At 43.6% G+C, this 26,080-nt stretch overlaps 1 protein-coding gene across 5 annotated transcripts; it reads right to left on the bottom strand.

The window, feature by feature from the left end:
• Nucleotides 1–5,732: 5,732 nt before the first annotated feature.
• Nucleotides 5,733–26,067, bottom strand: EPHX1 (epoxide hydrolase 1). Of its 5 annotated transcripts, none has more exons than XM_028724523.2 (9): nt 25,909–26,067; nt 16,848–17,035; nt 15,018–15,198; nt 13,476–13,703; nt 11,979–12,108; nt 11,325–11,539; nt 8,889–8,997; nt 7,042–7,167; nt 5,733–6,039 (listed from the first exon to the last, which is right to left on the bottom strand). In XM_028724523.2, the coding sequence occupies exons 2-9, from the start codon at nt 17,031–17,033 to the stop codon at nt 5,805–5,807; spliced, it is 1,410 nt and encodes a 469-aa protein (XP_028580356.2). In that variant the 5' UTR covers nt 17,034–17,035; nt 25,909–26,067; the 3' UTR covers nt 5,733–5,804. The 5 variants fall into 5 exon arrangements, with proteins under 5 accessions (XP_028580356.2, XP_028580354.2, XP_028580355.2 ...); XM_028724521.2 differs by having other exon boundaries at nt 25,646–26,065; XM_028724522.2 differs by having other exon boundaries at nt 25,881–26,065.
• Between the last annotated feature and the right edge of the window lie 13 nt (nt 26,068–26,080).

The following is a 26,080-nucleotide window of genomic DNA, read 5'->3' as shown; positions in this document are numbered from 1 at the left end:
TGAAGGGTCTCTCTGTATGTGTGTGTGCCTAACCACTTTTGGGTCATCTTCATCAACGTGCAGTCCTCCAACAGATTACCCCTACGAAATGTGGACATCAACCCACCCATGATGTAGATTGTATGCATGGAATGGATGTCTAACTATTCTGTGAGGTCTGTTTTGGAGGGTATCATGTCGCCCTCCTCTGTTTACATTATAGGGTATGGATTACAGTATACATGCCTGTTGACAGCTGGCAATGCTCATCTTGAACCACTGCTTTGGGATGTGGCACAAAGTATTACCTGGATCAAACTTCTAACCCTTCCTCCTTGGAAAAGCAGACCCTTGGAGGGTTTTGGGGGTTTGTTTGTTTTTCTACAATCAAGCGGTATATAAATGTTGCGAAATAAATAAATAGCCACATGTTAATCTGAAATCCCCCATCAGTTTCAATCATATAATTGGTCTTAAAGTGATGAATCAGAACCCACTCGCAGCCTGATCTAAGATGGGTCACAACAGCATCAGCACCATGGTAAGTATGCAATTAAAAAAAAGGGCCCCCCCAAATTCCTGTTTGGGTTAAAGGCTGAAGACTGCTGAATTTATATGAAACTACATAAGCCAGTTTTAATAGCATTGGTATGGTGGGCAGGGTGGGAAAGAGAACCAGGAAAAATACTCTTCTGTCATCCTCCCCCCTTAATGTGTAACAGAAGTGCGGGGAATGTATTTGTAGAGAAAACAATCAGAACAATGTGAACATGTTATTAAATCACTTTTGCAGCAACTCAGGGGACAGAGTGGCCTATGGACCCCTATCCATTAGCTGGAAGGTGAAAGGTTAATGTCAGTATATAGAGCAACTGCTGCAGTAAGGCCTGCTACAGACCAGGAGAGAAATATAGCTGGACTTGACTGGAGAGCAGACTGAGCCGCAGGGTACGCGCAAGAGAGCAGAGTGCATCCCTGGTAAGCCAAAGTTACTTTGGCACGTGAGACAGAAAATCAGCACGTTTATTAAATGGTCACAGATGAGGCCAAAAATTAATACACCAACATTATACAATTCCTAATACATGTGTAGCTAAAACTGATGATGGTTATATAAAGTAAGGACACAAGCAAACCATGCTGACAGTAAAAAATAGAGTAATAATATATTACATATCTGTCAGTTTGCTGTGGACACTCAGAATCTGGGACCTCAGGGCCACGCAAGACAATACATCTGAAGCTGTGCCTTTAGGGGGCAAGGGGCCTGATCCAAATTGAGATCATAGTGTGGGGCAAAGGGTGGAAGCCTCCTACACTGAGCCAAAGGACCCCACACTGGCAATTTGAGTGTTTAAAAGCTGCGTGTAAGAATACAGGCACACAGCTAGTAATGTGTCACATAGTGTTGCTCTCACTCTGGTGTGGTGGACATTTTTGTCATGAGTGCTACGTGTGTCTGTCTCTAGACAAATTAATTTGAAAAGAAAAAGGAGCACCAGTGTATAGTCACAAGTTTTCCTTATAGCTACAGTGCTATGCACTTTTTTTGTTGCAGCAAGCCTGATCTCTGAGACAGTGATAACATGGTTGTGCAAATATGTGAACAGGAAAGGAACGCAGTGTCCTTGTAGCACAGGCAGCATTTAAATGGGAAGGTCAATATTCTAAAATGGGGAATCTACCACTGACCTCTTTTGGAGAGAGCAGCCCTTTGCAAGGGGATGGAATGTTAATGAGGAGCTGGCGGCTAAGCCTGAACATACAGGCTAATGGATGCAGCTCTCAAATGGATAGAGAGAGTTGGCTCTAATTAGGTATGAAAAGGTTAGGGGGGAGGAACCCTCAGTGATTAATAGGAGCAGGAGACAATATGTACATATTTTAGGTGAGCTCCTCGCTTCATATCTCCGTTTTGGTTCCGCTGCTTTAAAAGGGCACCGTTTTCAGAAGATGGCAGTTTGGATGTTTTCTGAAAATTCGGCTCTATTAAAAAAGGAGCTCATCAACTTGTAGTTGCCTAATCATCTTCTTCTCAAAGCCATGGCTTTAATAAAACTGGAGTATGCCTGTTATTCATCTGTGCAACTGTGGGTCTTTTAAGTAGAACAAAAGCCCTGTTCAGAGTAGAATGAAAAACCGGCTCAGGCTGGAAAGCTTTGAAAACAATAAAGATTTATTTTGACCTTGCACTAACCTGTGCGTGAGCATGGCTAAGAGTGTCGAAAGCCACTGAGATACCAAGCAGAAGGAACGGGGTTGCATTCCCCAGGTCCTCCTTTCTATAAGTGTAATCCATCAGGGTAAGAAGCTGGGTCCTGAACCCAGACTGGAATGGATCCAGATAACTTTTCATCCAGAAATGCCTGCAGTTCTGCCATGACCTGCTAAGTCATCATCCCCTAAAAGGCGGGTATTTGTGGTTACAATCCATTGGGTCCAGAGCCAGCTTTCTCAGTAGCAGCAGCACCACACAATGAATTGTTCACCATGCCCAGGACTTACCTGGGCAGCTCCAACCTCCCACCCCCTGCTCAGAAATGATGGGCCAGACAATCGCAGCAGGTCTCTTGCCTCCAGAGGCTTCCCCTGCTCCCAGAAGTGTGAAACTAAATTCCGCCGGGTCAGTTCCCATCTCTCCTGCCCATCTGGGATTCATTACTACAGTCCGGTGGGTGGTCAACATGAGCAGCTGAAGACTAACAATGGCAGGTCCGAAAGATAGAAATAAAGACCTTTTCATTATCTCCTCCTTCCAGACTCCTTGGTGCTGAGTCAAGAGGGCCCTGCAACAATGATGAACAACTGAAGGCGAGAGGTGGGAGAGGGTGCTGAATTCTGGCATTGCACGGGGCACCCCTGAAATTTTAAAGCCCAAAGTCTGTCACTGCTCCAGCAGTAAATAAGCAAATAAGCATAAAACATTGCAAGGTGTCTTTCAAATGCTAGCTGTTACTCCTCTCCATTTGTCAGCAGTTCAAGTGATGATCCCTACTGCCAAACCTTTGGATGTCAAATAGAAATGTGGAGTAGCAACACACCTGGAGAATATTTACCATCAACATTTGCACAGGGCCATTTTGGAACTGGAAATAAATTCCAGCTCTTCGAAACCCTGAGAAACTGGAGGAAAACGTGGCATCTTACGACGTATTTCCCAAATTCTCATATTTAGGTTGGGCTGTTTAGTTTGGGATAGCTCAGGTGGTAAGGGCACAAGACTCTTAATCTCAGGGTCATGGGTTAGAGCCCCTTGGGTGAAAGATTCCTAAATTACATGGGGTTGGACCAGATGACCCATATGGTCCCTTCCAACTCTATAAGTCTGTAATTTGGTCTCTTGAACTGTGACAAGTGCACAAAGCTGCTGAAATGGCCTGAAAGAGATAAATTCTAGGTAAGGAACTTCTTGGCTTGCCTGTAGGACAGAACATGAATAATACCATTTTGACATCTACTTCCCACGTGGCGGTTGCTCTGTGTGTGTGTGTGCTTTAGTTGTCTCCAGTTACACAGCATAGCAGCTGCCAAGGCATCTGAAGTCTTTATATGCAAAGGCAGCTTTCTTGGTAGTATTTATTCTCGCCTTCCAAGACTCCCTCCCTCCCTCCCCATCAAAGATGGTTAGCACAAGAGCACAGTGGTGTGTGCAGTAGCTTTCCCGCAATCCCCTTTCCCTGGGCCGGGCCCCTGAAATGGGGCTGCTGCAGGAGGCAAGACGCAAAATATTTCTGCACTTCAGAGTGGAAAACAGGGTCTGGCAAACATCACTTAGTGAACTTCCTTCCCACTTATTTTGTCTGTATCGTGACAGATCAGTCTACCGGGGAACATTAATTTAAATTACTGTACAGCTATGTTCCCTCGCTGTAACAGATGCTGGTGTGCACAAGGAGCATTCTGGCGGGTGACTTCATGCCCTGAAATAGGAGACCACACGTGGGGGATGAAGACGCGGGAGGACAAATGAATGTCACTCAGAAAGCCAAGGAAAGGAACAAAAAGGTGCAGATAAATAATGCAGGCAGAGCAGCCTGTGGCCACCAGAGCCGGTTGCTTCAGCAATTTCTAAGCTAAGTGTTAGGAACCTAGGAAGCGGCCTCCTAGCAAGTCAGGCCACTGGTCCATCTAGCTCAGCACTACCTACAATGCCCGGTAGGATGTCTCCTACCAGGGTTTCAGGCAAGGGTCATTCCCAATCCTAGCTGGAGGTGCTGGGAATTGAGCATGGGACAATAACATGCAAGGTAAGTGCTTAATCACTGAGCTATGGCCCTTCCTCATTGAGGTGGAAGACGAACTGGCCTTGAGGTATAAACTAGACATAGGAAGCGGCCTTACATGTAGGGCCGAGGGGGAAATGCGATTCCGTTTGCATTTAAAGGTGAACCTGCTTAAATTTGCACTTTCTGAAACAGTACATGAACACAGCCACCTCTAGAAATTCAAAATTATCCAGTCAAGAAACGTGCACAAAAATGCATGCCCTGGGATAAAATGCACATAAAAAGGCATATATTAGTGAAAAATACATACATACAATTAGAGAAAATTTGGGCAGACTGCTCTGCAAAAATGTGTATGTGGGGCAAAACAGCATACAAACGTGTATATTAGGAGAAATTCGTGCTAAAATGCTGATTCATTTCTATGAGGACTTAAAAAGAAAATACAAAATGGTCTGGAAATATGGGGAAGTGAATTTAAGATTGGATAATAAAACAGAACCTGAAATTGACAGATTCACCCAACAGTTTACCAGCTTCTCTGCAATAACATAATGGGGGACTCTGTCAAAAGGCTCACTGAAATCAAGATACACATCCACAACATTCATTTGACCCACCAAGCTTGTAACTATATATATAAAAGATATTATATTCGTCTGGAATTACTTGCTTTTGAGAAACCTATGCGGGGTCTTAGTACTCACAGAATCCTTTTCTAAGTGGGTGCAGACTGACTGTTAATAATAATAATAATAATAATAATAATAATAATAATAATAATAATAATAATAATAAATAATTTTTATTTATACCCCGCCCTCCCCAGCCAAGGCCGGGCTCAGAGCGGCTTACAAGCAGTAATAAAAACAAGTTGAATGATTACAACTTAAAAACAAAATTAAAATACAACATTAAAATATTGAGACATTAAAATATTAAAATGTAGCCTCATCGCAGGAGGAGAAGGAAAAGAAAAAAGAAAGAGAGGGAGGGAGGGAATCAAATTGGCTCCAAGCCAAAGGCCAGGCGGAACAACTCTGTCCTGCGGAAAGAAATCAGATCCTGCAGGGCCCTGGTCTCATGAGGCAGAGCGTTCCACCAGGCCGGAGCCAGAGTTGAAAAGGCCCTGGCTCTGGTTGAAGCTAATCTAACTTCTAGGACCTTTCCTGGTATCGATGTCAAGTCGACTGGTTGGGAGTTACCTGGTTCTTCTTTTTTCCCATTTTTGAAGTTGGAGACAACATTTGCCCATCTCCAGTTTGCAAGGACCTCACTTGTTCTCCAGGAATTCTCAAAGATTATAGAAATTGTCGTGTGCATGGATGGTGATATAGCAATAGTAACCATTAGAATGAAAGTCATCCTAATTCACTGTTCACTCTTCTGGGCACTACACTATATAAACTCATCACAAGGTCAGCTTGAATGTGCCTCAATTCAATTTTTATCTAGCCACATGGGAAGAGAAACAGTGCTACAAAAAAAGAAAAACACCCCAGGAACTTAAGCAAAAGCTACCCTAAATGCAAAGCATTTTTATCATTTTTAATCTCAGTTACTTCTTAAGTGTGGGGGGAGGATTCCCTACAGTGGTGATTACAACAGCCCATAACCCAACTTCTTGGCAAAGTTGCCCTTTTCTACTTTCCCCACAAACTGCAAAATATCTGCTGCAAGGAGCTCTGGTTCCTCAAAAGCCGCAAAATGTCCACCTCTGGCCATGTAGCTGAAGGAAACAATGTTCGCATACTTCTGTTGAAGCCATGACTGGGGCATATGCATGACCTCATGTGGAAATGAAGCAATTCCTGTAGGGACTTGCACAGAGAGCCTGCAAGAGAACCAAGAGGGAAAACATGTCACTCTGTTCCTTGCAGTGAAGGGACCTCTTCAAACAGGACTCCAAACCACAGGGAAAACAGGGAAAAGGAAGGTCGAGGGCACAATTTAATGCATGTCTACTCAGAAGTAAGCCCCACTGAGCTCAACAGGTTCTGCACCCAGGTCAACAGGTTCTGTACCCAGGTAGATATGCTGTGGCAGGGCAAGCTGTGCTTTTGCTCCAGAAATATAGCAGTGGAAGAAACTGGCAGAGATGCTGTTGATCCTGAGTCAGTGGAAGACTTTGTGCAACATAGGCTTAGCATCCATTCTGAGGCTTTGTGAAATGCCTTGTACTAGCACATATCTTAAGCTCCTGTGCTAGCAGACCTTGCGCCAGAAGCATATGTAAAAGGCAAGACAGAACTCAGTCATACAGTTGGAACTAACTCTGGGATGGGAAACGGGGAGGTGAAGGTCTGGAGAGGACCCACAAATTATATTTCTCTGCCCTAAGCATCCCCATCACATTTGCCAGTGGGCCTTTGTTGCCTTCCTAAATTCCCAACAAAGCAGATTGCTGCAGCTTGCCCAGAACGAGAGGCGCAGGGAGCCTGGCACAGGGCGTGGCGGCAGAAGCACTGGTTTTGCTCTGCTGCCACGTGCAACCGCACACTGAGCTCCCTATGCAAGTGAAATGACTGAGCTTGCCTGAGAAAAGTACAAGGACATAGCTTCATGAACCTCCTTGGCCCTGCTGCAAATCCACATGAGTCTGCAAATGCATTTAGGACATTTGTATATTATTATTATTGCTGACACTGAAATGTCTGGATGTGGATTTCACAAGTCACCAGGAATACCTTTGTGCACACTTTCTGTCTAAACTTGGCACATGTATGGTATCTGAGTAAATATGAAAAACTGGGAAAGGACACAGGGCAACTATATGTGTGTGTGCGCGCGTGTGGTATGAAAAGAGCTCTCTAAAATAGGCAGAGGAATCTCTTACTTCTCATGCTTCTGGGTGCCAATTCCTTTCCCAATATTCTCTTTGTAAAAACGCATTGAGGACACTATGCACCCAGATACCCAGTAGATCATGATGTTTGTGAGAAGATCATCCAGTGTGAACTTCCTGAAAAATACAATCCAGAAACAGCCACATCAAAACTCGTCAGCTATGTTCCATCACCAACATCTGCAGCCTTTTTCATCCTTAGCCTAAGCTGGCACATTGTTACCAAAATCTGGAGCCGTTAAATATTAAGGTCATTATTATTTTATTCTTTAGATTTCACGTCCTTTCCCTCTCAAGTGCTCTGTGCAGGTTACAACTCCCAAGACTACAACTCCCATCAGTCTTAGCCGGCATGGTTGGGAAATGCTGATGTAAGATCTCTGTCAACACATCAACATTTGGTTCAGAAATGTTATCTCCAGCTATTTCCTAAATTTAGCTTGAGTCTCTGGGATATTGATGGAATACATTCTTCCTTCCATTTATCCTGACTCTCTCTATTTTTCCTTGTTGCTTTTTTTTTTTTAAAGGAGGCAACAAAATGATAATCTAGTAAATCAAGCCCTTTCTTTGTTGACTCTGTGGGAACAGGGACAGAATATGGACAGCAAACCCCTCAAGCACTTCACATTTATATAATATACCCATTTATAGAATTGCTTAAAAAAGAAAGAAAGGCGGCGGCTCAGTTATTTTGCTAAAACCCTGTTATAAATGAGTTAAAGCACACAGATCCACTCCCTTTCAACAGAACTTATTGTAAGGGAAGTTCCCAGAGGATTATGTCCAATTTAGATAATTCACTGCTAGGGCCGCAACATGTTCAGCTGTCCAGGCAGTCAGGAGATGTGAAGCTGACTGTGGCATAAGAGAAGCCTGTAGAGCAGCTAATTTGCAGGCCATAGGACTTTGTTATAAAGACTAAGTTAAGGCTTCTTTCCTCTCAGAAAGGGGTCTAAGCCATTTTTAACCTGCAGGACTCCACCACAAAACAACCCCAAGTTAGATTGTGGAGCAAGCCGGTGTTCTCCTTGCAAATTCTTGTTCGGCATAGGAAGGCTGCCACCTTCACAAATGTTTCTCCTGTCCAAAGGGGTGTGTTTGCACAATACTCATACATGCATGGTGACACTAGATGTCAGCAAGGACATGCAAGAACATGTGCTCTTCTTTTGAGTTTTCTGACTGAGCTGCGTTTCAAACCTTCAAAGCAGGTGAAGAACTGGGCACTACAAGCTAACTTCAAAATCATCTGCAGCATTTGATTTCTTAAATTCAGCAACACTGCAGTCCAGCGCCTCCCTGCTCAGTCAGATTTAACTGCAAACCAAGTTGCGCTGGCATTAAGCCGCTCTGAATGTGCACTACAAAGGCACAACATAAACACTTAAAATGAATAGACTGTGGAAAGTTGTGTTACATTTGGTTCTCTGAGCCTGCCAACACGACTGAAAGCAAACATGGCTGGACTGAGACAGGATGGGGCAGCAGAACAGGGAGAAGTGTTGCTTCCAGGTTCACAGTGCTGCTGTATATGAAGCTGAGGATCTCACGGAGGAGGTGGAAGGAAGGAAAACAGTGGACAGTCCAAACATAAGAAGGATGTAGATAGACGAGGGGAGTATGGGGGCTACAGGGGAAGATGTTTATACCTCTCTACTCCCATGATGATTCAGCCCTCTGGTTGGAAAGAAGACCAAGAAGAGTGTCAGCTAAGCATTCAACACAAGAGGCGATTGTGACACTAATCTGAGAATAGTGTAGATAGGTAAACAAGCATCAAAGGTAAATAGGCATCTGTAAACCTAGAGAGAGGGGCAGGGAGAAATGACACCCACTTTTCTAGTCCTCCATCTTCTAGATCTCGAAAGGCATGATTGGTCCATGTAGAAAACTTCTCCAAGATGTATGCAGCCAAGCCCACAGGAGAGTCATTCAAGCCACAGCCTAAACAAGAATGAAAACCAAGGGTTCGCTTTCATCCAACATATTTTCAGCTAGCTTCTCTCCCCCCCCCCACCCCCTGGCCCCAAATAAACACAAGACTCCAGCTGTCTGAAGCAGCTGCTGATTGACAAGACACTAAATAAAGAGACACTTGGCAAGTTGATCTGTAGGATGAATTATGTACCAACAGTATTAACAGCCTTACAGAATAAACAAACATGCTGAAACAGCTTTGAGGATTTTGTTTTTTAAAGTTATAAGGGGAAACTGAAGCTTAAACCAGCAGTGGGATAAAGCTTTGGTAACAGAGAAGGACTGGTCCTTAGTGGTAGAGCATTTGCTATGAATGCCGGAAGTCTAAGGGTCAATCCCCAACCTTTTTGAGGTTGGACTGGGACAGACATCCGTCTGAAATCCTGGAGAGCCACTGCCAGTCAGTGTAGACACTTCTGAGCTAGATGGACCAGTGACATGACGCAAGGTAAAGAGGGTACCTATGTTCCTATGGAGGTCAGACAAAGCCAGAATCTTTCCTTACGTTGCCTGCCTCTCTCATTGGTGATAGCAGCTCTGCTTCCCTGAAAGGCAGAACTGCTTCCACAGGTGGGAGAGCAGCACAGTGGAGCCTGACCATTATCCCACCATGCTAGCTCTGATTTGTCCTGCTGTGGATTACCCATGAAAGAATCCTGCTAAAATGCTCAACCCGACACAGCTTTCCAATACAGTCAGTGGTGTGACCAGGGCAAATGCAGACATCATTTGTGAAAAGAATCAGCTTTGCAAACCCTAATATCCCGTAGAAACCAATGGCACTTTCAAAACTGTTGCTGATAAAGGCTGTGCAGGTGTTTCCTGCATCAGCTTGTTTAAAACTAGCTTTGATAGGAGACCCTTTAAATCCAAATATAAAGTCCACCGTGGAGTTCCCCAACAAATAAATAAATCTCTCTTCTTTTTGGATGGTGCCATTTTGGGCACATTTACCGTAGACACTTTGGGCAGTCTGAGTCTTTAAACACCTTCATTGCACCTACTGTATCAAGACACCTGTGTGTCATCTCTGTTGTCACCTGTTAATATTATTACCATTAAATTATATATTAAATTTGTGTACCACCCTTCATCCGAAGATCACAGGGCAGTTCAGAACATATCTACACTGACATCATATGGCAATCTTTTGCCACTGCAGAACATGGAGTCCTTTACGAAGCTCTCTGTAGAGCCTCTTATTACCATGCCACTGATGCCTTCCGCCTATACTCTTAGCATTAAAAGTAGGCAGCACTTTTGGGCGCATTCACTAGACTGGGTGGTGGCGGCAGTGGGAGAGAAACCAACCGCAGGCTTAATCTAGCCCCTGTTGACATTATCAGCTTTTAATCAAGGTGTGCTCCCTCACTCACTCCAGTCTATCCTTCACTCAGGCAAGCAAGAGTCATTATCAGGAGTTGCAGGACACATTTGAGCCAGGCAAAAATGATCAAGGAAGATAAGAAGCAAGGAGGGGAAGGGGGTGTGACCTCGGGGTTTGGCCTGGGAGAGTCCTTAGGGCCAGAGAGAGAGGCCTGGTGCTTGCAAAAGACCCGTGGGTCTGGGGTTCTCCACCTTTGCTATATACAGAAACAAACAACATATGTACAGACTAGATTTAATCATTTTTTGAGTCCTCTTGAACTAGATCAGTATATGCCATTTCTGCAGCAATGCAGTAATACACTATGCCAATTAGGGAAATTATTTCAGTCTAGTGCTATTGTCACTCAGCCCTATAATTTAATCTGCATATACCTGAACGCATGATCCATTTTTTCTTAATTCATTTTTCCAATCAGGTTATAAAAAAGATAATTTTAAACAGAGGCACTTAAAAGTCTGGAGACCTAATCACAACAATACAGTCAAGCTAATTCACTTGCGTATCTAGGTGAAAACCCATTAATCAAATTTGACTGTTTTCTCCCAGGCATTGTCAGCTCATCCAAAAGCTCCATGTATAAAGAGGCAACATTTAAATTGAGTAAAATGTGCCAATGGTTCAGTGTAAGCTAACTAGTCCTCCAGAACAGCTCAACCCAGAGCCAGAGGAGATCAAAGTGTGGGATATTTGTAAATGAATAAATAAAACATTATAAAAGCACCGTTAAGCCTCCAAAAGCAAGTCTGACCCTGGCAGTGCTGCTCTTGGAACTTCTCACCGCTTGGGAAAGTGGGTAGCATGGAACAGTACAACTCTGAACACAAAAGTTTATTAACTGATCAAAGATAAATTGACTAATTGGAAGGACAAGCAAGTTGTTTTTTTTTAAAAAAAAGCCTTTTACCAGCAGTGTCAGGCTTCGTAGAATGTAGGTGAAAGTAGCCACCTTCCCCTAGGATCCTGTAGAGCACTTTTGTCTTAAAAGGAAACATCCGCTGGACATCCACATCCTCAAAACCAAAGAGTCCTGGGAAATACCGTCCCAAGGTAATTGAAAGAAGTTGCTTGAAATGCAGGGTAGTCACTGTTGCCATGTTTAAGTGAACACCTTTCACGTGGCTAAAATAATTTACAAAAGTTAGATAAGTCATCCACAAAAATATTTCTTTTTAACTCCATAGATTTATGACTTACCTGGAGTTTAGATGGCACTGTTGCTGTTTTGAACAAACATATAGGCCAAGCCCACTGGAGAAGAAACAAGCAGCTCCCATTAGGAAGCCAGAATCTTGGGAGTCTCAGGACACACTCAGGACTCTAAGTTTGGGGAAGTAGTTGTGCAATCTCAGCATGTTTGGTTCCTACAGTCTAGCTGGCAGGGTGCTCGAGTCACAGGGCTTCCTCTCCCCCTGGGGTATGTTGCTGATGGGGGAACATCATATGCCAAATGATTTAATCTAAATCAGGATGGAGATGCCCCATTTTCATAAGTAGCCAATATGCTGCTTAAATAACAAATCTGTTTTGCATTTCGCCTGTCAAGAAGGTGAACACTCACCTTGGAGCTATCTGAGCCAGATTGGTACTGATCAACGAGCCCCAATCCCCTCCTTGGGTATAAAATTCCTGGAAGCCCAGCCTGAGCATCAGCTTATAGAAGACACGGGCAGCACACACAGAATCAAAGCCTATAGAGAGGGGAGGAAAGTTATCAAGTAGGACTGCTTTCCGCCTCATCCCAAGTGCAAACACGATCTGTGCAATACTAATTTCTAGCTAGATTTAAGGCTGCCACAGGAATTTTCCCCCCAGTCACACTGAGCATTTATTTACTACATCAAGTAAAAGAGCAGAGACAATGCAACCTTCTGATCCACACCTTGCCAGAAAAGCAATAGCCTTTACACTCAGTTTGCACAACTCATCATGAGTTTCTGGAGTGAAGTGTGCAGTTTGGTCCTCTGTCAGAGTTCTTTCCCTACTCCTGTGTTATTCCCCCTTTAAGCGGAGATGCCAAGGACCAAATGTGGGACCTTCTCCAGGAAAATCACTGTGACACGCACACTCTCAGTCTAACCTTCATCACAGAACTATGATGCGGACAAAAAATAGCAGCCCTACTGCCCTGAGCCTGGAAAAACAGCAGGATACAAAGGGGAGATGAAGCACAACTTGTGCACAGAAGCCTCTCCCTGCAATGTCGCCACCCCACTCCATGCTGAGCAATGGTAAAACAAGGGTCCCAGTTGTGCAGAGGCTTCTGATCACCTTCAGTTGAATGCAGTGAGAGGACCCTTTCTGAATGTTTGCACTGAACAAGAAAAGGGCAGCAGGAGGAGGGCAGGGCATTGTGGGTGGGACCAGGATGCACTGCCCAGCTACACATCTAGACTGGATGCCTGGATGGGGTTAGGGTGCCAAAGCGCAAATAAAGCTACCTTATGTGTACAGCTTTAGTATTTGTAACTCCCTGTCCCTAGCAAGCACATTTGAGTGTTTCAGGTATATTTGCATAGACAGACATCTACTGCTCTATTTGAAACAACACAGGTACAGAATGGAGGTCAAAACAATCTTGGGAATGGCTATGGCTCCATTGTAGAGCACCGGTGTGTGCAGGTAGAGCTGGGAGAAATTCCTATGTGAAATCCTAGAGAGCCACTGCCAGCCAGTATAGACCAGTGGTCACCAGCATGGTGCTCACTGGCGCCCATGAACCTAGAGAGGTCTGCCCTGCCACCTAAGGTAACTATGAAATACCTTCCCTGCCCCTGAAGAAGCTAGGATTGAAAGAAGCATTCTGTCATAGACGACAGGACAGACTATGCTGTGCACTTGGTTGCAGTGTGTGAGTGTGTATGTGAGTGTGTGTTTTAAGCACAGCAGTTCCTGCTGTTAATAAATGTGCCCCAAAATGTTGGCAACCCCTGTCACAATCAATCCTGAGCTTGATGGTCTGACTCAGTACAAAGCAGCTTCCTCTGTTCCTATGAATTAACAAAGATAAGTGCTGTACACGTACCACTTCCAGATCCTTCAAAATAATGCAACGTACCTTGCTTGTGAGGTGCCTCGGAGAAGCCGTAGCCAGGGATGGAAGGGCAGATTATTTCGAAAACACGCTTGCCACTCAGGCCATGGCTCCCTGGATCCATCAGGAGGGGGATTATTTTGTAAAATTCATAGACTGAGCCAGGCCAGCCATGGACCATTAATAACGGCTTTGCAGACTGGCCTTCAGGCACATGGGAAGGTTTTACATGAAGAAAATGGACATCGATTCCTATGGAAAATATACATACACATAAAAACTTTAGAATATTTATTAATACAGATTAGGTGGGCATAAACATATACTAGATATAGCATTAGTTACTAGCATAACATTATTAAATGCTTTTGTGAATGAGATTTGCTACAGGGAGGGTGCTCTGGAGAGTGATGGTTTGCTGCCTTGTGATTTTCTGTTTAGTAGGAAGGCAGTCTTAAGTGTGCTCACCGAGTTGGTCCTTTGAAATTCCAGGGACCAACACATATGCCAATTTCCTCATCTGATCACTGAATCACATGTCAATAAAAGAGAGACTTTGGTTTTATAACCCAGTAACTTGTGTGCGCTGCTTCCTAGCATAACTGGGAACCTAGGTTCAAAAAACAGTTACGAGCTCTTTGACTCAGTTGCTAGATGCCAAATTGATAAGCTGGAAGTAGATGTAGTAGTAAGCATCACTAGCTTCACTTTAAAAAAACAACACCCCACACGTAGCCTAAGTCAGGGGTTGCTAACAAGGCAGCTGCAAGTATACAGGTGCCCATTCTACTGTAGCTAATAAAAAAGGTTGTGATGTGTGCTTGGTTGTGGTTGGGGAGGGAGGGCTGGTATCCATGACAGTTTCTCTAGTTTGCTAGTGTGCCTATGGGCCCCAAATGGTTGCCAACTCCTGGCATAAATCTATCCAAGATTACCAGAGAGACTACCTCTGTCACATTAGGACTTGGAGCATACAACTGGCCACTGCTGGATCAGGCATAATACAAGAGGCTGCTGCAAAAAGAGACTCCCCTACGTTCAGCAGCTCAAGTTGTGAATGGACTGGAGATCTACAATCACAGCAGCAGGTTGAAGATGTCCAGTGCTGCAACCCTGCACTGCTTCCACTCCGATGCTGCTGTACTTTTAGTGTAGGGAAGACTGATATCTTCTATCTAGAGAAGACCCATTTGAATTTCAGACTTGAAAGGTGCTAGCACTGAAAAAACAAATGTTATTCTCTGTGGATCCTAGAATCCAAAGACCTCAAAGCCAAATTGGGAAATCTAATTTTATTTATTTAATTATAGGATTTCTTCCCTGCCCTTCACCATAAGATCCCAGGGTGTGTTACAACAATGTAGTAAATAAAATTTAAAGTCACATGACTTTAAATTTTATTTACTATATTGTTGTAAATATATAAAAAGTACAGAATAAGAAAACAATACAGCCAAAGCAATCTTACTTTAACAAACTCATGGATAAGCAAACTGATTTCATGCTGAAAACCCATGCAACACAAGGAAAGCTCAAAGACTGATCAGAGCACTATTGGCTACAAACCTTCAATCTTTGTTTTGAACTGTGGGAATTTGTTGAGAACTTCCACTTGCTTCTTCCAGTTGAACTCATTCCTCCAATAAGCGACAACCTTCCTAAGATAATTTGAATTAAACCCATATCGAAAGCGACTATCCTCTAATGGCTCGGCAAACCTCACCTCATCAAGTCTTCTATGTAAGTACTAGACCCCACAAATGTGTGGGAGGGAAAAAGAAGAATGAGGAAATGAAAAGAAGAAGAACTGAAAACTCACATGAGAGTTATATGCAAAAATTTAAATACTTTTTTCTCTCAAATCCTCCCTTTTCTTGCTGTGACTGGTGTCTTTCTGGTAGTTTTAACTTGGTATAACACAGATTTGTGTGAAATCTATACGAGACCTTTCTATGCAATAATTCTGTGGTGTGGGATGGACATCCATTTCACACTTGTTCTGCACCACCCACATGTGCAATTCTGGTTGTGCTTCTATTGAGAATACTGAACTTTTATTCTACTTCCACTGCAAAAACAACTCTTCTGACAATACATTAAGTTCTTTTGTGAATGCTCCACAGAATGTAGGTGTCATGAACCTCAACTGGTTATTTCACATGACATTTAAAGAGAGAGAGATAAAGAGAGAGGCTGTACGCTCTCGCTGCGCTGTTTGTAACACAGGAATACTCTTCTGCTAAAAGAGGGGAAGTCACAAACATTAACTTCCCACCAACACTCATGTTGCCCTATTGTGTGAACCCTTTTATCTAACCTTTCTTTCCCCCATTCATTGGAGGCAATGCATTTCCCACTCTCCTGATAGGCTATATAGTAGCTTTATGTGGGTTTGTGCAAGTATGGCACAAAGAGAGAGAAAGCGAAAGAAATTTGGGGCACGATTTGACCGATCACGCAGCAGTGCTCTTAGAACCAGCTGGTTCCATTTGCCTGAAACAAACAAGAGAAAGTCACAGCCATTAGGATGAAGCTGGACTTTAAAAATCAAAGGCTCTCTCCCCTGAGAACTGAGGACAGGGCCAACACAGCAGCAGATGTTAAAGACAGCTAAAATTAGATTCCGCTCAGTGTGCATTGTACCCTTCTGAATTTCATTGTTTTAAAGCTATTATCAGTGATGTGTGATACAGAAAATAGCCCAGGTTGGGTTGATTAACGCAAACAGACAACTACAACACGTTATTGTATTGTTCTCTGTTAATAGCACAGGCAACGGTAGGGTCATATCCAGATTAATATGATACAGCCGTGACCTCTGAACAAAACTGCTTGTAAAAATTACTGCTGGAGAGAAAATAACTGCTGTTAGTATTTGCACAGCAAGCCTACATTTCAGCATGTATCATATTTTCTATATATCTATAGTTCTTGGCTTGATTTAAAAATCAACTGAAACTGATGCGACTCAGTTGAATGCTTTAAGCACATTTTATACATTTAAATTATCCAAGTTAAAATTAAGGGGGTAGTAGAGCTGGTTACAAATGTAAACCTAAAGGAACTCAGATTTATGTTGCAATTTTAACCGAGCACATTTACTTGGCTATAAGTCAGAGCTTTCCAAACTTTTTGTGTTATTGACACACTTTTTAGACATGCATCATTTCGCGTCACAGTAATTAAGTTTTTCAGCCCCAGAAGGAGTGCAGGAAGCATTTGCGTGACACACCTACACACTGCAGCCGACACACTAACATGTCGCGACACACAGTTTGGAAAGCTCTGCTATAAATGCTACTGAAGCATTTTTAACAAACCGTGGTTGAGATTATGCTGCTACCCTAGAATTTCCTGCTGTTTGTGCAAACTCTGTGACAAAGAGAGTCTTCTTACATTTATCTCGCCGTCTGATGTTTCCACCTTGAAAGGATATATAGCTGCATCTTCTTCAGAGTCAGGCTTCTGTCCTTTGCCCCACCATCCATCTCCCATAGATAATTTGTCCTCTTTCTTCTTGGTCAGAAACAGGTAAATGATTGCTCCCAAGACAACAGCCAACAGTATTTCAAGCAACATCATGACTGCAAAAGAATCACCACAATTATGGCAATAATGACATTTTGGTACTGGTACCTTCACCCCCCCCCCAAAAAAAAAACATTTTAAAAGTGTGGCAGTTACTTTAACAACTTCATGATGAGTACCAGCACATTATTATTTTTTGAAGAAGCAGCGGCAGCAGCGGCACTGGTTGTGTGCATGCTTTTTCTCTAGAATGCTTATATTTTAGGGCCAGAATAAAAACAGTCTTTGGGCTGTTTTGATAAAACATTATGTATTTTCTTTAAACTGTATGACATAAGATACCAATTAGACATCACTTCATAGTAGCTCTCCTCAAGGGTTAATAATGCAAGGTGGTCCTGTTGGACCTAAAGCAAATATTTGACTTCACCTATTTTCTGTTATTGTCCTACCAGTCATTCCCTCCTGTTTCTTCTTAAAGTTATTTCCATGCGGACTGTCACTAAGATGCAATAAATCTTAAGACAAGAGTCTTTTTTTATTGATGCATAATTCATAATAGTTGTTTCAATTTGAGTCACAGGAGCTCAAAGGCGATATAAGCCTTATTCTTTTTTTGGGGGGGGGGGAACTCCCTCCCTCAGTTACGCTTTCCTACAGAGCACACACAGCATTGCAAGCTGAGCCTCCTTGAAGTCCTGGTGTAATTAGCCTCTCAATATGGGTTCTCAGGCAAGGAACTGACCTTTTGAAAAATGTGTCTAAAAGTGTGAAAGCCACATGTTGTACGCTGTACCATTAGGACATAAATATGGAATTCAGTTGGGTGCTTGTGCTCTTAAAAACGAGAAAGGCTGCCTTCTGTATATCCCCCTGAATATCTTATTTACCCCCATAGCGATTTCAAAGCATTGAATTAACTCTGTGAAACAACAGCAACAAGGCTCCATCCAGCCCACGAGAGACTGTGCAGCAGAATGTGTTATAAACATGCTTTTTGGGGGAAATAATTAATAATTCCCTGGGTGGTGAGGGCCTTTGAAATGTGTTGTTTATTAACACATTAGCCCCACCCCCACATTTCTCATATTTAAAAAGTTTCTCAAAATAGTTAAGGAGAACCATTCTTTCCATAGGGGGTTAAGTTAGGCACATAGCTTTTTTAAAAAATGAACTCAACAGAATGGTTCAGTATTTTAAAAATGTATTTACTGTTACATTTATATCATGCCTTTTCTGCAAAGAATTATCAAGGTGGAATACATGGGTCCCCTCCTCCCGGATTCTTCCTCACAGCAACCCTGTGAGGTAGGTTAGGTGAGAGACAGAGACTGGTCCAAGGGGCACTGAGTGGGGGCTACGCAACACTGTCTCTCTCTTTAAATGCTCATTCAATGAATATGTGAATGTAGCTAGTATTATTATGTTAAAACAGGGCTATGTGTATTCAAAAATAAATTAAGCCATATAGACTCTTGGGTTTTGTTTTTCCTTTTCTGGTGCATAATCTTGAGTGCATGAGCAGTGCTGGTTCCTCAATAAACTTCCATCTGGAAACACTCCAGGTTTCCTATTTAATCTGCAGCTACCACTGCTAGATTGTGTGGTCCCTCCAAACCAGGATCAAACCATGGGAATGCATAAGCACAAGGCTCATTCACATAATGCCATGATCTGCCGTTACCCCTGAATGGAGCTACAGCGGTACCTCAGGTTACAGACGCTTCCGGTTACAGACACTTCAGGTTACAGACTCCGCTAACCCAGAAATAGTATCTCGGGTTAAGAACTTTGCTTCAGGATGAGAACAGAAATCGGGCGGTGGTGGGCGCAGCAGCAGCAGGAGGCCCCATTAAAGTGGTACTCCAGGTTAAGAACAGTTTCAGGTTAAGAACGGACCTCCGGAACGAATTAAGTACTTAACCCGAGATACCACTGTACACAACTTGGGTGCTATGGCTGGGATTCCTGCATTGCAGGAGATTGGAGTACTTAATATTTGTGGGGTTTTGTGTCAGCGTCACTTGTGCAGGTTCTGTGCTATTCACTTGTGTTCCTTTGGTGGTGAGAGAGGTTGGGGTTGGCCAAGGTGTGGTTGTTTGTTTGTGATTGGCTGTGGTGATCTTTGTTTTTGTGTGTGAGTGGGGTGGGTGGGTGTTTTGGATCAGGTCAGCCATATTCATGTGTATGCTGTTGGTGGATTTTTGTCATTGTCTTGTTTGGCTGCGTACGTGATAAAGGGGAGCCATGATAAAGGCGTCTTCTTCTATTTGTCCATGTGTCAGTTTCAGTTTATTGGTTAATTTTTCTAGTAAGGCTGTTTCCCATACTATTGGTACCATTGGTCCATGCTTACTCCTGACAGGTCTCTCCAGTGTCTGGTTGCTGAAAGTATGTGGGTTATGAGTTCTTTGTGGTGTAAATGGGCATTATTGTCTTGGAAGATGTTTAGTAGGGCCAATTCTGGGGTGATTTCTAATACTTGCTTAGTTACTTTACATATTTCTCATATGGCTGTTGTCCAGAATAGTTGGATTTTGGGGCACTCTCACGACACGTGGGCACTCCCACCAAAAAGGGGGTATTGGCAAAGGGCAATAGCTGTTCCAATTGTCCTTATTCTCATGTGAAGACAAACTCTGGGTGAATCAAGAGAAGAAAGCCTATTGTATGCAGTTGACAGCAAGGGAAACAAATGAAAGCCATCATGTTCTCTCTCCATAATGGAACACTAGAGGATCTGCCAAAGCAAATATGCAACAGAAACACTTCAATGTAGCTGGCAATAGCACCAATACTTTAATGTGCTGGGATTTAAAGGAAGAATTTCTAAATATTTATCCATAACCACAATGAAGTAATTATCTTAGAAGCAGAAGCTAGAAAGGGGGGGGGGGGAGTTTCCCCATTTGGCTTCCCCCCCTCAACACTTAATTGCAGTGATGCATGCTTTTATACCGAAATAATGAATATATTGATCAGCTTTGCACATAACAACTGTAAATCAATTATGTACAAGTATTCAAACAGCAAAAAAGTGTTATGAACCAATTGTTAAATCAAAACAGCTCTGATATTTAAAGGCATCATGCCAGGAGACTATTCAATGAATGGAAAGTGTGTGTCTAGCAGTGCTTCCCAATAGCTGAAGGCATCTCCCCTCTCTGTTACTGAATTATTTGGAGCATTTGATGGGTTAAAAAGAGAGAGGTTTGGTCAACTAACAGGTCAAAATAATAGTAAAGTTGAGGTGCTAGACTTGTTCTTGGAGGTAGCGATGGCTTGGGTGTGGGCCAATAAATTGAAGGTGAACCCTGAAAAGACTGTGGTGTTATGTGCTCCAAGTTCTTGAGTCCAGGAGGTGAGGAGTCAGCTTGTTCTGAACATGGGTGCACTTCCCTGGAAGAAGCAGATTTGTAGCTTGGGAGTACTCCGGTAATGATTATGTTATTACATTTTGATTCTGCTCCTCCCTCAAAGAGCTCAGACCAATGCATATAGTCCCGTCCCCCCCCCCCCCCCCGTTCACCATTATCTTCACAAGAACCATGTGAAATAAATGAGGCCAGGAATGTAGGACTGGCCCAACATCCTATAATAGGCCCTGAAATTTCAGCGTCTGGGATGCTCCTGGCAGCCCTATTTTTTTTGGGGGGGGGGTTAATCAGGATAGGGACGCGGGTGGCGCTGTGGGTAAAAGCCTCAGTGTCTAGGGCTTGCCGATCGAAAGGTCGGCGGTTCGAATCCCCACAGCGGGGTGCGCTCCCGTCGTTCGGTCCCAGCGCCTGCCAACCTAGCAGTTCGAAAGCACCTCCGGGTGCAAGTAGATAAATAGGGACCGCTTACTGGCGGGAAGGTAAACGGCGTTTCCGTGTGCTGCGCTGGCTCGCCAGATGCAGCTTGTCACGCTGGCCACGTGACCCGGAAGTGTCTCCGGACAGCGCTGGCCCCTGGCCTCTTGAGTGAGATGGGCGCACAACCCTAGAGTCTGTCAAGACTGGCCCGTACGGGCAGGGGTACCTTTACCTTTACCTTAATCAGGATAGGGATTTCAGCATATGGATAGGCTTTCCCCCCTCTGTCTCTCTCCCCTTGCCCCATCCCTATGATTCCTGAAGCTGCTAATTCCACCTGCCTGCCCCCGCCTGCCCAGGAACTGCTGTTTGCTCCTGGGGTGATTTTTCTCAGGATCACGGCAAGGGAGCAGGGCTGTGTGTGTTAAACTCCTCTTATGTTTGCAATCCTAATTGCGCCCTCTACTATACAATAAAATCCCCTGGCATTGGCCGGCTTCTAGCTGAGCTCCTCTGTTCCATGTTACAGCCAAACCATTTACTCAAAGCTCTCAAATATTTTCACGTGTTTAGGATGTTGGACATGTTTAGAAGCAGTGGACAAGGAAGCCATATCAGAATGCTCGAGGAATCCAGCCCCTAATACAAGCATCCTCTGGATGTGGGGTAGAAAAAGTATTTGGAAAACAAACCCGGGAATGGAAAGAGAAGAAATTTCCACTTTAAATATCTAATAAAAGGCATTCAACCTGGTCTGTGTGGCTTGCAGAGTTTTAATTAAAATTATCTGGGCAGAGGGAAATTATCAGGAACTGTTCAACCCAAGAGCTTCAAGAGAAGAAGGGTGGGAATCACCTTCAATATTAATTAAGCAGAGACAAAATCTCTTTGGAGAGAGGATACAGGTAAATGGGTTCTATTTTTATTTTCTGACAAATCTTTTAGCAGTTCTTAATATACTTGACACAATTTGCCACCTGCTAGGGAGCAATGGTGTCATTCTTGTCTTTCTTTGTGTGAACCAAGTTTAGGGCAGGGACCCAAAAACCTTTATGATCCACAGATTAATGCTTCTTCCTCAATCTCCCCAGCTGCTCAGAATCTCCAGAATTTCTAAACTGTATTTTGAGACTATGGGAGACTACAGGAGAGGGAGGGAGGAAGAAAGTCAGTGGTTACTAGGGATGAACATGGGCAAACACAGTTGAATGTATAGCAGAAAGGGTTAAACTTCTGTCCAGTGGATGATGTCACCAGGAAGGGGCAGCTTTGTTTGTAATATGTAAAGTACTTAATCAGATCTGCCTCAGCTCTATTAATAATACAGCATGTATTTAACCTTTATTTCAAAGAGAACACTGTTGAGCAACATATCCTCATAGCACACCTTTAATATCCTCACTATATCAATATCACCTTTCCAAGACAGGTAAATCATGTGTCCTTTAAAAATTAATCATAGCATCATACTGCTCGATAGCCCCAGACAAGCTACAGAAGTCTGGCAGTGGTAACCCTCAGAGGCTATTTTCATGTAGTAAAAAAGAAAAATTTGACTAAGTGGACAACGGTTCTCCTCCTCCCCCCCATCCCTTTTTTAGATCCAAGCCACCAGATACGTAAGTATTCCTTCCTACATTTTGCCAAAAGCTTTCAGTATTCACTTGCATCTTGTGTGTGTGTGTTTTAAATGTTATGTATTGAAGTCTACTATAAATAATGCAAAACAAGTATATTAGTAATGGAACAATAATAATTTATAGATTAGCAATTGTCTTCACAACTCAAATTGGGAGAGAGGAGACCCAGAAGAGAGAGTATTAAAGTTTTATGAGTTAATTTGGTATTAAAAGTAGCATAAGTCAAGATTTGTATTAATGTCTTGATTAAGCAACATTCTCCCACAGAGAAAAGTATTAACTTTCTCTCACAAACATTTCTCCAGAGTACGCAACTTCGTCCCAAAGACATCGATCCACTTATAAAACATGCATGGTCAATCTGGACCAATGGTGAAAGACTTCACTGTTGCCATCCTCCATACATATGGACTGACTAAATGCAAGCCAAGAAAACAGCCCATGAATACATCCAGGGAGTAATTCACCTAACACTGCAAAGTAACAAGCTTGGTGGTAGGGAAATCCTGTACCGTTGCAACCCAAATTTCATCATAATACTGTACAGAATATCAGGATGTTCCCAAAAGAAAGACAGGGAAAAGTGACCTATTACTAACAATATCCAGATTATATTTTAATTGCATCCCTATGGAGAAAAAAATGTCAAGACTCAAGCTGAGTTCCACTAAACTAAATTAAACCCAAGGATTTTGTGCATCATTTAGCCTGGTCCTTTTCAGCCAGCTCAGTTAGGCAACAAAATCCAGTCACTAGACACTATTTTCCTCTCATTCAGCAAGCATGTCAAGGGAGGTAGGGGGAAGCGAGTTGAAATAGGATAACAAGATTCCCTGGGCTTTTCTCTAGAACCCACTGTTGGTAAATACGCCTGCAGGAAAGTTATCTAAAAAAAAAAAAGATTAGAAGGAGAAACTGCAGACAGCACTTCAGTAGATACCAAAAAAACTGGCAAGTAAAACAAGCAAGCTACAATAAATACTAGCATAGCAAAGCACATCTTGGACATAAACTTCAATTCTAATCAAAACCAGGCTTAGAAAGACATCTGAGGAACTACAGTTGGAAACATTCCACGTTGTTAGCAAGACCGCTGCTGAGTGATCAGTTCTTGCTTTGGGGGGATGGGAAGGGACTCTGATGTCCCCTTATCTTTATTAACTCTGCAGTGAGCAACAGTTTGATATTAGAAAACAGTACAAAATACAAAGTCCTGAAGTTTACTTAAAAAGCAAACAACCACTATACCCCTGGCTTCAAATTCTGCTTACTCTTCTTACAAACTGCAAAGGAGTACAAATTCAGTGGTCTCTTGGCTGCTGATAGTAGATTGCAGTAAGTCACCAAACCTGCCCCTCTGCCCAACAAAAGTCGGAAGGATGGAATCAGAACAGACTTCTTCAAACCTAAGCTCAGCCTTCAGGGAACAGTCTGGAATCCTTACTGAGTTATAATATTAAAAAATCATACTACAAAAACCTTCAGTGTGCAGTAACTTGCTAGCAGGATATTTTGAAAATGCAAAGAGCTACTAATACAAAGGTAAAGGTACCCCTGCCCATACGGGCCAGTCTTGACAGACTCTAGGGTTGTGCGCCCATCTCACTCTATAGGCCGGGGGCCAGCGCTGTCCGGAGACACTTCCGGGTCACGTGGCCAGCGTGACATCGCTGCTCTGGCGAGCCAGAGCTGCACACGGAAACGCCGTTTACCTTCCCGCTAGTAAGCGGTCCCTATTTATCTACTTGCACCCGGGGGTGCTTTCGAACTGCTAGGTTGGCAGGCGCTGGGACTGAGCAGCGGGATTCGAACCGCCGACCTTTCGATCGGCAAGCCCTAGGCGCTGAGGCTTTTACCCACAGCGCCACCCATGTCCCTATACAAAGGTAAAAGGTAAAGGTAAATGAACCCCTGACCGTTAGGTCCAGTCGCGGATGACTCTGGGGTTGCAGCGCTCATCTCACTTTACTGGCCGAGGGAGTCGGCGTTTGTCCGCAGACAGCTTCCGGGTCATGTGGCCAGCATGACTAAGCCGCTTCTAGTGAACCAGAGTAGCGCACGGAAACACCATTTACTTTCCCGCCGGAGCAGTACCTATTTATCTACTTGCACTTGACGTCTGATCGGCAAGCCCTAGGCTCTGTGGTTTAGACCACAGCGCCACCCGCGTCCCTTACAAAGGTAGGGATATCCATATATACTGTGTTCCATAGCAACTCTGGCTCCCACTTCTGCTTGGGATAATGGGCCTCTTCTTCATACATAGAAGATCCCTGCATATCGACTCTTCTCACTACTGCGGAGTGATAAAAACACAAGGCACTCTTTTCTGGACTCCCCACATAATGGCCAAGGTTACAGTGGCATGGCAGACGTCCAAGGGCAGTAAACAGGCAGCTTTGTAACTTAATCTACACACAATAGAGAAAGGAACAGGATTAATTGCAACAAAAACACCATATTCTTTGCCCTCTCACTCTCTCTGACTACACCCCAGCAATTTCCAGAAAGTTCTAAAAGAACATGGATTTAACTTGGATTACCTTCTCTTTAACCCTCACAGTAGAAATCCAAGCAGAAAAGAACAAGAGGAAAACCACACACATGTAGTCAGTCTTGTGGAGGGTAAACGGCAGTTCCAAACTTCATGTCTGGGTAATTTCAATTGACAACTAAATCACAATAGGTTCCTGAGCTGCAAGATATTCTGAATGAGTGACTTCCAGATGGTACTGTATTAAAGTTCTCTCTATGGTGGCTAATCTGTGACACATGTGCAAATCAGCAATCCTTGCAAACGCCCGTCTGTAAGGCCTGATGCACAGTCCACTTGCAACTGAAATCCTTAGACAGAACCTGGAATCCCAACGCCCTTAAATCTAAAAGACTCCTTTGGGTTGTTTCATGGGTTATTTGATGTTGGGCTATACTTTACAGACCTACATTGTGTACTTGCAAAAAAAGGAGTATCCTTTAAAAGTTCAAACCTTAAATAAATAGCACACAAACCGCAGTAACATATCACATACCAAGCGGCAGCAGTGTAGCCCAGTTCACCTGTCAGGGATTCTCCAGTTGCACCTACCCTGCATTGTAAATACTGCATTGGACTGGGGAGGACTTAGACTAGTGATGTTCAAAGGGCTCTTCCTAGTCTATAATTCTGCGATTCTATATATTTTTTAAACTCCGAAAGCAACCCTCATTTTGACGAGTTTCCCAGGGAACTCACAATGGGATGCTTCACTTGTGGGCATAAATGAGTTTCTCCCGGGATCTTCGACAGGAACCGCCACGCACAACAAGTTCCCCGTCCTGCCTCAGCAAGCAGCTTCAGCCCTTTTCAGACGTGACGTGACGTGACACTAAAAAGCGCCTCTGCTGTCGCCTTGTGTGAATGTTGTCGATGCGGGATAAGCCGCAGAACACCGGCAAGCCGCCGACTGCGCATGTAGGATTTACATTACCGTTATCAGCCAAATGAATAAGCCTCACGTGTAACAAAAACGCCTCAGAAAGAGCCCCTCTCGAAGTTCCCCCGCGTAGCCCAGCCTGGCCCTCCGCCGTTTACAAGAGCGAAAGAGGCGGGGCAGCCTTTCTTCCCACAGGCTCCGCCGGCGGCGCTGCAGCCGCCCTCTCGCATCGCCCGTTCGGATTAAGGCCGCGA

The sequence above is a fragment of the Podarcis muralis genome, chromosome 3, assembly GCF_964188315.1.
Source record: "Podarcis muralis chromosome 3, rPodMur119.hap1.1, whole genome shotgun sequence".
Lineage (NCBI taxonomy): Eukaryota > Metazoa > Chordata > Lepidosauria > Squamata > Lacertidae > Podarcis > Podarcis muralis.
Note: the sequence above shows the minus strand (reverse complement) of the source record. Positions and strands in the feature narration are given on the sequence as shown.

Excerpts from the sequence above, each read along its gene's own strand:
- EPHX1 (XM_028724521.2), bottom strand. The coding sequence starts at position 25,670 with ATGCCCACAAGTGAAGCATCCCATT. Across the intron at positions 11,540-11,978 it reads CTGGCTCAGATAGCTCCAAG|CCACGTGAAAGGTGTTCACT; the intron begins GTGAGTGTTCAC and ends AAATTATTTTAG. Across the intron at positions 8,998-11,324 it reads TACGAAGCCTGACACTGCTG|GCTGTGGCTTGAATGACTCT; the intron begins GTAAAAGGCTTT and ends ATTCTTGTTTAG.